General features: G+C 47.9%; 1 protein-coding gene across 2 annotated transcripts in view; it reads left to right on the top strand.

Annotated features, from left to right (window-relative positions):
* Positions 1–12473, top strand: part of LOC115207893 (SLIT-ROBO Rho GTPase-activating protein 3) — a 123904-nt gene that overhangs the window by 105044 nt on the left and 6387 nt on the right. For both annotated transcript variants that reach the window (XM_029775436.1, XM_029775435.1), the window contains exons 20-21: positions 11757–11906; positions 12144–12456. In XM_029775436.1, coding sequence (XP_029631296.1) covers positions 11757–11906; positions 12144–12456 — 463 coding nt within the window. The remainder of the gene's footprint in view (positions 1–11756; positions 11907–12143; positions 12457–12473) is intronic.

Below are 12473 nucleotides of genomic sequence, written 5' to 3'. Positions count from 1 at the left end.
AGGTGGGCCACCAGTACCTCCCCTTCAGGCCCCGCACTGTCCGTTCCACCCCAGGATGACCCGAGGAGGGTAGAGTATGGGACCATCGGATCAGGCGATCGCGAACACCAAGCGGAACGTATTTCAGGCCCACGGGACACTGCGACGGAGTAGGTTCTGACCGAACCGCCCGCTCGATGTCTGCATCCACCTCCCATACCACCGGTGCCACCAGACAGGAGGCGGGAAGTATGGGAGTAGGATCGATGGTCCGCTCCTCGGTGTCGTAGAGACGCGACAGTGCGTCAGCCTTCCGGTTCCGGGAATCTGGAATGTATGAGAGAGTGAAGTTAAACCTCGTGAAAAACATGGCCCACCTCGCCTGACGGGGATTAAGCCTCCTCGCTGCCCGAATATACTCCAGGTTACGGTGGTCGGTCCAGATGAGAAAAGGGTGACGTGCCCCCTCAAGCCAATGTCTCCACACCGTCAAAGCCCTGACCACGGCTAACAGCTCCCGGTCCCCCACATCATAATTGCGCTCCGCCGGGCTCAGCTTCTTAGAAAAGAACGCGCATGGGCGGAGCTTCGGAGGAATGCCCGAACGCTGCGACAGCACAGCTCCTACCCCAGCCTCGGACGCGTCCACCTCCACTATGAATGGCAAAGAGGGGTCCGGATGCGCTAGGACAGGTGCATTGGTAAACAGAACCTTCAGACGATGAAAGGCTCCGTCCGCCTCTGCTGACCATCGTAGCCGCACCGGCCCCCCCCTTCATCAGTGAGGTAATGGGAGCTGCTACCTGGCCAAAACCCCGGATAAACCTCCGATAATAATTCACGAACCCCAAGAACCGCTGCACCTCCTTCACAGTGGCTGGGGTTGGCCAATTACGCACAGCCGTTACGCGGTCACACTCCACCTGGAAATGCGATATCCTAGAAATGAGACGGCTCTTTTGAAAAACTCACATTTCTCAGCCTTGACGTATAGGTTATGCTCCAGCAGCCGCCCAAGCACTCTACGCACCAGGGACACATGCTCGGCGCGTGTGGCGGAGCAGATCAGGATGTCATCGATGTACACCACCACACCCTGCCCGAGCATGTCCCTAAGGACCTCGTCCACAAAGGATTGGAAGACGGCGGGAGCATTCTTTAACCCATACGGCATGACGAGGTACTCATAATGGCCAGATGTGGTACTAAATGCGGTTTTCCACTCGTCTCCCTCTCGGATACGCACCAAGTTATACGCACTCCTGAGATCCAATTTCGTGAAGAAGCGCGCCCCGTGAAATGACTCCACTGCCGTAGCAATGAGAGGTAGCGGGTAACTGAAACCCACTGTGATAGCATTTAGACCTCTATAGTCAATGCACGGGCGCAGACCTCCCTCCTTCTTCTTCACGAAAAAGAAGCTCGAGGAGACGGGGGATTTAGAGGGCCGAATGTATCCCTGTCTCAAGGACTCAGTGACGTATGTATCCATAGCCACTGTTTCCTCCTGAGACAGAGGATACACGTGACTCCTAGGAAGAACCGCGTCAGCCTGGAGGTTTATCGCACAATCTCCCTGTCGATGGGGGGGTAATTGAGTCGCCTTCGTCTTACTGAAGGCGATAGCCAAATCGGCATACTCTGAGGGAATGTGCACAGTAGAGACTTGGTCTGGACTCTCCACCGTAGTCGCACCGATGGAAACTCCTATGCACCTACCTGAGCACTCCCTCGACCACCCCGTTAGAGCCCTCTGTCTCCACGAAATCTGGGGGTTGTGAGTGGCTAGCCAGGGGATTCCCAGTACCACCGGAAACGCTGGGGAGTCAATGATGAACAGGCTGAGACGCTCCACATGACCCCCCCACGTCTGCATAACCAGTGGCACTGTGACCTCCCCTACTTGGCCTGACCCTAGCGGTCGACTATCTAGGGCGTGCACGGGGAAGGGGTGGTCCAGCTGAACCAGGGGGATCCCTAACCTCTTCGCTAACCCATGGTCCATAAAACTCCCAGCTGCACCTGAATCGACTAGCGCCTTATACTGGAAGTGAGGGGAAAAATTAGGGAAACAAACGGAGGTGTACAAGTGATCGACAGGGGGCTCTGGGTGTGGCTGGTGCGGACTCACCTGGGGGGGCGAAGCGGTGCTCTGCCTGCCCTCCGAACTCCCGGAGGGACCTCTCCAGCACCGGTCCACAGTGTGTCCTCTGTGTCCACATCGGGTGCAAGAGAGACCCCTCCCTCCGGTCCTCCTCGGTGCAGCCCCCCTTATCTCCATGGGCTGTGGAGCGGGAGGACTGGTAGGCGGAACAAACAGGCCCCGACTGGAACGTCCCCGGGCAGCCAGCAGGTTGTCCAATCTAATGGACAAATCCACCAGTTGGTCCAGAGTGGAGGTGTTGTCCCTACATGCCAGCTCCCGGCGGACGTCCTCGCGAAGGCTACACCTATAGTGGTCTATCAGGGCCCGCTCGTTCCACCCCGATCCAGCGGCGAGAGTCCGGAATTCCAATGCGAAATCCTGAGCGGTCCTCGTCTCCTGTCTCAAATGGAATAGTAGCTCACCCGCCGCCCTGCCCTCCGGGGGATGATCGAAAACCGCCCGGAAGCGGCGGGTGAACTCCGGGTAGTCACCCCGGGCCGAGTCTGGACCTTGCCAGACCGCATTGGCCCATTCCAGGGCTCGACCCGTGAGACACAAGACGAGGACGCTCACCCTCTCTTTGTCGGAGGGAGGGGGGCGGACGGTCGCCAGGTACAGTTCCAGTTGGAGCAAGAACCCCTTGCACCCAGCGGCCGTTCCATCGAACTCCCTGGGCGGTGAAATCCGGATCCCGCCGGCACCCGCTTCAGTGGGTGTGGATAGGTGCGTAGGGTGAGGGACCGGAGCTGGTCTGGCTGGGGAGGCACCTCTCTCCCAGCTCTCCAACCGGGCCAACACCTGATCCATGGCCGAGCCTAGGCGGTGGAGGAGGCCGGCATGTTGGGAGACCTGCTCAGCCATGGATGGCGCTTCTGCTCCTGCTGACTCCATAGGTGATGGTGCGGGATTCTGTCATACGATTCTAGGAGTGGTGGTTGGAGTCAAGCGCAGAGAGCAGAGGTAAAGTATACGGTCTTTTATTTTCTCCGGCAACAAACTGGTCACGCCAAAACAGAAGGGCGCGTAATAATAATGACCAACCCAAAACACAGGGCAAAACGGTCCGAAGAGAGAAATAAGACGTCAGCCAGCACAAAACACAAAAAATACAAAAGCATCCAAAATACAACCAGCGAAGCAACTACATTCACAGGGCCCACCGTCCTGAGTGGACAACAAACAATCCCGCACAAAATCCCAACTGAAAACACACATTAAATAAGTCCCCACTAATGACATACACAAAACAGGTGCGGAACAGACAGACAAACTAAACGAAACTGAAACAACGATCGGTGGCAGCTAATAGGCCGGCGACGACGACCGCCGAGCGCCGCCCGACCGAGGAGGGGCGCCACTTTCGTTGGATCCTGTGACAGCATGCTTAGGCAGGTTATCCTAGCTAAATAGGATGACTAAAGACAGTACAGTATTGGGAGCATGATATAACGTTGGCTGGCTGGCTGCTACTGCCTGAGCAGAGAGAGGATGACTTTATTAAGGAATTAAAAATAATAGTCATAAAATATAAACGAAGTAATATACACAACTTAAATATTGTATTATTTCATAGTAGTTTCCTACTTTTCTTTTGATGTCTACCCAATGTGGGCCTGATCAGAGACAATGGAATATTTTCAATGTTTTGGCAATTTAATGTTCACTATTTATGGAATTGGAATTTCCATTACATTATGCATTTAAGAAATATGCCATACCAGTCAGAAGTTTGGACACACTTACTGATTCAAGGGTTTTTCTTGATTGCTACTATTAGCTACATTGTAGAATAATAGTGAAGGCATCAACACTATGAAATAACACATATGGAATCATGTAGTTACCAAAAAAGTGTTAAATAAATCAAAATATATTTTATATTTGAGATTCTTCAAAGTAGCCACCCTTTTCATTGATGACAGCTTTGCACATTCTTGGCATTCTCTCAACCAGCGTCATGATGTAGTCACCTGGAATGGTTTTCCAGTAGTCTTGAAGGAGTTCCCACATATGCTGGCTGCTTTTCCTTCACTATGTGATCCGACTCATCCCAAACCATCTCAATTTTGTTGAGGTCAGGTGATTGTGGAGGCCACGTCATCTGATGCAGTACTCCATCACTCTCCTTCTTGGTCAATTAGCCCTTACACAGCTTGGAGGTGTGATTGGGGTCATTGTCCTGTTAAAAAACAATTGATTGTCCCACTAATCGCAAACCAGATGGGATGGCGTATCGCTGCAGAATGCTGTGGTAGCCATGCTGGTTAAGTGTGCCTTGAATTCTAAATAAATCACAGACACTGTCACCAGCAAAGCACCCCCACACCATCACACCACCTCGTCCATGCTTCGTGGTGGAGACCACACATGCGGAGATCACCCGTTCACCTACTCTGCATCTCAGAAAGACACGGCGGTTGGAACCAAAAATCTCAAATTTGGAGTCATGAAACCAAAGGACAGATTTCCACCAGTCTAATGTCCATTGCTCGTGTTTCTTGGTCCAAGCAAGTCTCTTCTTATTGGTTTCCTTTAGTAGTGGTTTCTTTGCAGCAATTCGACCATGAAGGCCTGATTCGTGAAGTCTACTCTGAACAGCTGATGTTGAGATGTGTCTGTTACTTGAACTTATTTGGGCTGCAATTTCTGAGGCTGGTAACTCTAATGAACTTATCCTCTACAGCAGAGGTAACTCTGGGTCTTCCTTTTCTGTGGCGGTCCTCACGAGAGCCAGTTTCATCATAGTGCTTGATGTTTTTTGCGACTGAAATGTTCCATATTGACTGACCTTCATGTCTTAAAGAAATGATGGACTGTCGTTTCTCTTTGATTATTCGAGCTGTTCTTGCCATAATATGGATTTGGTATTTTACCAAATAGGGCTATCTTCTGTACTCCACCCGTATCTTGTAACAACTCAACTGATTGGCTCAAATGCATTAAGAAGGAAAGAAATTCCACAAATTAACTTTTAACAAGGCACTCCTGTTAATTGAAATGCATTCCTGGTGACTACCTCATGAAGCTGCTGGAGAGAATGTTAAACGTGTGCAAAGCTGTCATCAAGGCAAAGGGTGGCTAGTTTGAAGAATCTCAATTTTGATTTGTTTAACACTTTTTTGGTTACTACGTGATTCCTTATGTTGTTATTTCATAGTTTTGCTGTCTTCACTGTTATTCTACAATGTAGAAAACAGTAAAAATAAAGAACAACCCTGGAATGAGTAGGTGTGTTCTAAGTTTTGACTGGTACTGTATGTGTGTGTATATATATATATATATATATATATATTTATTTATTTATTTATTTATTTATTTATTTCACCTTTTCTTTAACCAGGTAGGCAAGTTGAGAACAAGTTGTCATTTACAATTGCGACCTGGCCAAGATAAAGCAAAGCAGTTTGACACCATACAACAACACAGAGTTACACATGGAGTAAAACAAACATACAGTCAATAATATAGTAGAAAAATAAGTCTATATACAAAGTGAGCAAATACAATATAGCAAGTAAAACACTGTAATAGTAGATTTGCAGTGAAAGATAGTGCTAAATAAATACAGTAGGGGAAGAGGTAGTTGTTTGGGCTAAATTCTAGATGGGCTATGTACAGGTGCAGTAATCTGTGAGCTGCTCTGACAGCTGGTGCTTAAAGCTAGTGAGGGAGATGTGTTTCCAGTTTTAGAGATTTTTGTAGTTCGTTCCAGTCATTGGCAGCAGAGAACTGGAAGGAGAGGCGGCCGAAGGAGGAATTGGCTTTAGGAGTAACCAGAGAGCTATACCTGCTGGAGCGCGTACTACAGGTGGGTGCTGCTATGGTGACCAGTGTGCTGATATAAGGGGGAACTTTACCTAGCAGGGTCTTGTAGATGACCTGGAGCCAGTGGGTTTGGCAACGAGTATGAAGCGATGGCCAGCCAACGAGAGCGTACAGGTCGCAGTGGTGGGTAGTATATGGGGCTTTGGTGACAAAACGGATGGCACTGTGATAGACTGCATCCAATTTATTGAGTAGGGTATTGGAGGCTATTTTGTAAATGACATTGCCGAAGTCGAGGATCGGTAGGATGGTCAGTTTTACGAGGGTATATTTGGCAGCATGAGTGAGAGATGCTTTGTTGCGAAATAGGAAGCCAATTCTAGATTTAACTTTGGATTGGAGATGTTTGAAGTGAGTCTGGAAGGAGAGTTTACAGTTTACAGTCTAACCAGGGTTCGATTCCCACGGGGGGACAGTACGATGAATTTTTTTTAATGAAATGTATGCATTCACTACTGTAAGTCGCTCTGGATAAGTGTCTGCTAAATGACTAAAATGTAAATATTCTAAGTCAGAACCGTCCAGAGTAGTGATGCTGGACGGGCGGGCAGGTGCAGGAAGCGATCGGTTGAAGAGCATGCATTTAGTTTTACTTGTATTTAAGAGCAGTTGGAGGCCACAGAAGGAGAGTTATATGGCATTGAAGCTCATCTGGAGGGTAGTTAACACAGTGTCCAAAGAAGGGCCAGAAGGATACAGAATGGTGTCATCTGCGTAGAGGTGGATCAGAGACTCACCAGCAGCAAGAGCGACATCATTGATGTGTACAGAGAAAAGAGTCGGCCCAAGAATTGAACCCTGTGGCACCCCCATAGAGACTGCCAGAGGCCCGGACAACAGGCCCTCCGATTTGACACACAGGACTCTATCAGAGAAGTAGTTGGTGAACCAGGCGAGGCAATCATTTGAGAAACCAAGGCTATTGAGTCTGCCGATGAGGATGTGGTGACTGACAGAGTCGAAAGCCTTGGCCAGGTCAATGAATACGGCTGCACAGTATTGTTTCTTATCGATGGCTGTTAAGATATCGTTTAGGACCTTGAGCGTGGCTGAGGTGCACCCATGACCAGCTCTAAAACCAGATTGCATAGAGGAGAAGGTGCAGTGGGATTCGAAATGGTCGGTAATCTGTTTGTTGACTTGGCTTTTGAAGACTTTAGAAAGGCAGGGTAGGATAGATATAGGTCTGTAGCAGTTTGGGTCAAGAGTGTCCCCCCTTTGAAGAGTGGGATGACCACAGCTGCTTTCCAATCTTTGGGAATCTCAGATGACACGAAAGAGAGGTTGAACAGGCTAGTAATAGGGGTTGCAACAATTTCGCCAGATCATTTTAGAACAAAAGGGTCCAGATTGTCTAGCCATGCTGATTTGTAGGGGTCCAGATTTTGCAGCTCTTTCAGAACATCAGCTGACTGGATTTGGGAGAAGGAGAAATGGGGAAGGCTTGGACGAGTTGCTGTGGGAGGGTGCAGTGCTGTTGGCCGGGGTAGGGGTAGCCAGGTGGAAAGCATGGCCAGCCGTAGAAAAATGCTTATTGAAATTCTCAATTATAGTGGATTTATCGGTGGTAACAAAGTTTCCTATCCTCAGTGCAGTGGGCAGTTGGGAGGAGGTGCTCTTATTCTCCAAGGACTTTACAGTGTCCCAGAACCTTTTTGAGTTTGTGTTGCAGGAAGTAAAATTCTGCTTGAAAAAGCTAGCCTTGGTTTTTCTAACTGCCTGTGTATATTGGTTTCTAACTTCCCTGAATAGTTGCATATCACCGGGGCTGTTCGATGCTAATGCAGAAAGCCACATTATATTTTTGTGTTGGTTAAGGGCAGTCAGGTGTGGAGAGAACCAAGGGCTATATCTGTTCCTGGTTCTAAATTTCTTGAATGGTGCATGCTTATTTAAGATGGTGAGGAAGGCATTTAAAAAAATAACCAGGCATCCTCAACTGAAGGGATGAGGTCAATATCCTTCCAGAATACCCGGACCAGGTCGATTAGAAAGGCCTGCTCGCTGAAGTGTTTCAGGGAGCGTTTGACAGTGATGAGTGGAGGTTGTTTGACCGCTGACCCATTACGGATGCAGGCAATGAGGCAGTGATCGCTGAGATCTTGGTTGAAAACAGCAGAGGTGTATTTAGAGGGCAAGTTGGTTAGGATGATATCTATGAGGGTGCCCGTGTTTACGGCTTTGGGGTGGTACCTGGTAGGTTCATAGATAATTTGTGTGAAATTGAGGGCATCTAGCTTAGATTGTAGGATGGCTGGGGTGTTAAGCATGTCCCAGTTTAGGTCACCTAGCAGCACGAGCTCTGAAGATAGATGGGGGGCAATCAGTTCACATATGGTGTCCAGAGCACAGCTGGGGGCAGGGGGTGGTCTATAGCAGGCGGCAACGGTGAGAGACTTGTTTTTAGAGAGGTGGATTTTTAAAAGTAGAAATTCAAATTGTTTGGGTACAGACCTGGATAGTCGGACAGAACTCTGCAGGCTATCTCTGCAGTAGATTGCAACACCGCCCCCTTTGGCCGTTCTATCTTGTCTGAAAATGTTGTAGTTAGGGATGGAGATTTCAGAGTTTTTGGTGGTCTTCCTAAGCCAGGATTCAGACACGGCTAGGACATCCGGGTTGGCAGAGTGTGCTAAAGCAGTGAATAAAACAAACTTAGGGAGGAGGCTTCTAATGTTAACATGCATGAAACCAAGGCTATTACGGTTACAGAAGTCATCAAAAGAGAGCGCCTGGGGAATAGGAGTGGAGCTAGGCACTACAGGGCCTGGATTCACCTCTACATCGCCAGATGAACAGAGGAGGAGTAGGATAAGGGTACGGCTAAAAGCTATTAGAATTGGTCGTTTAGGACGTCCGGAACAGAGAGTAAAAGGAGCAGGTTTCTGGGGGCGATAAAATATCTTCAAGGTATAATGTACAGAAAAAGGTATGGTAGGATGTGAATACAGTGGAGGTAAACCTAGGCATTGAGTGATAATGAGAGAGATATTGTCTCTAGAAACATCATTGAAACCAGGTGATGTCGTCGCATGTGTGGGTGGTGGAACTGAGAGGTTGGATAAGGTATAATGAGCAGGGCTAGAGGCTCTACAGTGAAATAAGCCAATAAAACACTAACCAGAACAGCAATGGACAAGGCATATTGACATTAAGGAGAGGAATGCTTAGCCAAGTGATCAAAAGGGTCCAGTGAGTAGTGAGGTCGGTTGCGGTCACGGCAATTTAGACAGCTAGCCGGGCCATGGGTAGCAAGATGGCAGAAGAGGGTCTGTTTTTAGCCACCTCGTGCGTTTCCGTCGGTAGATTAGTGGGGTTCCGTGTGGTAGAGGGGACCAATCCAATTGTTAAAAATAGTTATAGTGGCCCAAGAAAATTGGCCGATAGACCTATTCAGATAGCAGCCGCTAAGACAGCTAATGATTAGCTGGCCGCAGATTGGCGTTCAGGTTACGTCGCGACGGAGGGGCCAGTTGGATAATTCCCTCTGGCAGATAATGTCGGTAGTCCAGTTATGAAGGCCCGATGGGGCTCCGCATCGGCAGTAAAATGGGTCCGGATAGGTGATTGTAGCCCAGGAGTGGCTGATGGAACTCTTCAGCTGGCTAGCTCCGGAATAATTGATGTTAGCTCCGAGACCGGCGTTAGCCAATAGTCACTCGGATAGCAGCTAGCTAGTTGCAAGATCCAGATGTAAATGTCCAAAGCTTGCGGTAGAAATCCGGGGATATGGAGAGAAAATAGGTCTGGTATGCTCTGGTCTGAGTCACGTTGTACAAAACTGCCGATAGCTTTTCGAGCTAAGGGATAGCTGATGACCGCCAACCGTGGTTATTTGAGTTCTAACGTTAGCTAGTGAACTGACTAACTCCTGGCTAACTCCTGGCTAACTTCTGGCTAGCTTCTGTTGTGGATTTCAGATTTTAGGTAAATAATACTTTTTTTAAATTGGTGAGGCGGGTTGCAGGAGAGTGTTTAGAAGTTGAGTTTTTAGAAAAAATATATAAAAGATATGCGAAGAAAAAAATAAAAATAATATATATATATATATATATATACATACACACACACACGGGACACGACAAGACGAGGACAAAGGACGTCTGACTGCTATGGCATCTTGGATAAAGTAAATAAGTAAATATATTGAAACCGAAATCGAAAACCATGATTATTTTGTAATAATCTAACCTGAAATGACCTCAAAAAGCACTAATCACTCAGTACTACCCCCAGGGCTCGGTTCTAGGCCCTCTCCTCTTTTCTCTGTACACCAAGTCTCTGCTCTGTCATATCCTCACATGTCCTTCCTATCATTGCTATGTGGATGACACTCAACTACTCTTCTCCTTCCCCTCTTCTGACACCCAGGTGGCGACACGCATCTCTGCGTGCCTGGCAAACATCTCAGCTTGGATGTCGGCCCTGTACAGCCTCGACAAAACAGAACTGCTCTTTCTCCCGGGGAAGGCCTGTCCACTCCAAGACCTCTCCATCACAGTTGACAACTCCATGGTGTCCCCCTTCCAGAGTGCAAAGGACCTTGGCATGACCCTGGACATCACCCTGTCGTTCTTTGCAAACATTAAAGCAGTGACTCGCAGCTGCAGGCTCATAATCTAGGCACTTGTCATCTCCCATCTAGACCAGTGGTTCCCAAACTGTGGGGTGGTCGGCAAGGGGGGGGGGGGGTCTTTAAAAATATATATATATTTATGAACTCAGTCCGGCTGTGAGCTTACTATTGAAACTTGTAATAGCAGAATGCAGAAGATGCAATTTCCAAATTCGGTAGTGCATCATCAGTTCCTTTTGTCATGTTAGTCATTGCATACCTTACATGCTGACCAGAGCGAGCACGCAATCTCGCGCTTGTTGATTTTTGTCCACCTACACCAGACGCGATAAGGACATGCAGGTTGAAAAATCAAAACGAACTCTGAACCAACTATATTAATTTAGGGTCTGGTGGAAAAGCATTAAACATTTATGGCACTTTAGTTAACTAGCTTGCTGTTGCTAGCTAATTTGTCCTGGGATATTAACATTGGGTTGTTATTTTACCTGAAATGCACAAGGTCCTCTACTCCAACAATTAATCCACAGATAAAAGTGTAAAACGAGTTCGTTTCTAGTAATCTCTCCTCCTTCATGCTTCTTCTTCTTTGGACTTTACATGACAGTTGGCAACCAACTTTAAGGTGCATTACCACCACTAACTGGACTGGAGTGTGGACCTCAGTTTCAATCTTTCAATCACCCTTTCAATCACCCTTTTCTGTCCTGGTTAAATAACTCTTGTGGCGTCCCCGACGCCCCCCCTCCCAAATAATAATAATGCTGACAATAATAAAAAGAAAGGCAATTGTCTTTTCCTACTAGCACTGACTTTTCTGATGGAAAATGACCTGTTATACGATTCTTATGTGTTGTTGTCTCACCTAGCTATCTTAAGATGAATGCACTAATTGTAAGTCGCTCTGGATAAGAGCATCTGCTAAATGACTAAAATGTAAATGTGAAATGACTAATCATTGCTGGTGTCTGTTTAATGAATCCATTTGGATATTGAGTGGGCAGTAAAGCCAGAGTCTCATATTGCTACTTTTTGTGTTAGGAGGAATACATTGGAATGATCAATGTTCAAAAGGAGGGGCTCCAGAGCTGTTTGGAACAGATAAACTGACTGCAGATTGAAAACCAGAGCCCTGTGTAAATATGGACCAATTAGTTTGAATAAACAGCAGTCCAAATGAGATCTCTACCAACTGTATGAATAATGTTCATTCTCTCGCTCTCCTCGCAGGGATGATGCATTCTCGGATAATCTCAGTCAGAAGGCGGACAGCGAGGCGAGCAGTGGACCACTGCTGGATGACAAGGCCTCATTCAAAAACGACGTCCCATCACCGTGTGAACAATCCCCCGACTCCAACTTTGGAGGAGTCATGGGGAGGTGGGTAACGACTGACAAGGACTACATATTGAAATGTAGCCCTTCTCTTTCTAGTCTCAATGTTTAACTCACTCTGGGTTGCTTATATGCACAAATGTAAGATCAGTTTAACCTCTCCAAATGCTAATCTTAACCATTTATGGAGTAAATATTCAATGTTTCAAACTGACTGTAGATCAGTGTCAAGGGCCAACCTAATCCTACTCTGTGTGACTGTGATGTCATCTCTCTCCTCAGGGTGCGGCTACCTTCTGACGGGGCCGCCACCCCTCGACGCCACAGTGGAGAGACCCACAGCCCTTCTCGGGGCACTGACACACCCCCGCGAGCCGCAGCCTGTCCCAGCAGCCCCCACAAGGTGGCAGTTAGCAGGAGCCGCATGGAGAGCCCAGAGAAGAGGCGCCTGGGAACATTTGGCAGCGCGGGCAGCATCAACTACGCTGACAGGAAAGCCTACCCTGAGGGCCACCCCCTGAGGCCCGTAGCAGGGGCCACACGCCACAGTAGCCTGGGGGACCACAAGTCACTGGGGGCTGAGACACTGGCAGAGGTATGGACCTTATTTCC

This window comes from Salmo trutta, chromosome 14, assembly GCF_901001165.1.
Source record: "Salmo trutta chromosome 14, fSalTru1.1, whole genome shotgun sequence".
NCBI lineage: Eukaryota > Metazoa > Chordata > Actinopteri > Salmoniformes > Salmonidae > Salmo > Salmo trutta.
Note: the sequence above shows the minus strand (reverse complement) of the source record. Positions and strands in the feature narration are given on the sequence as shown.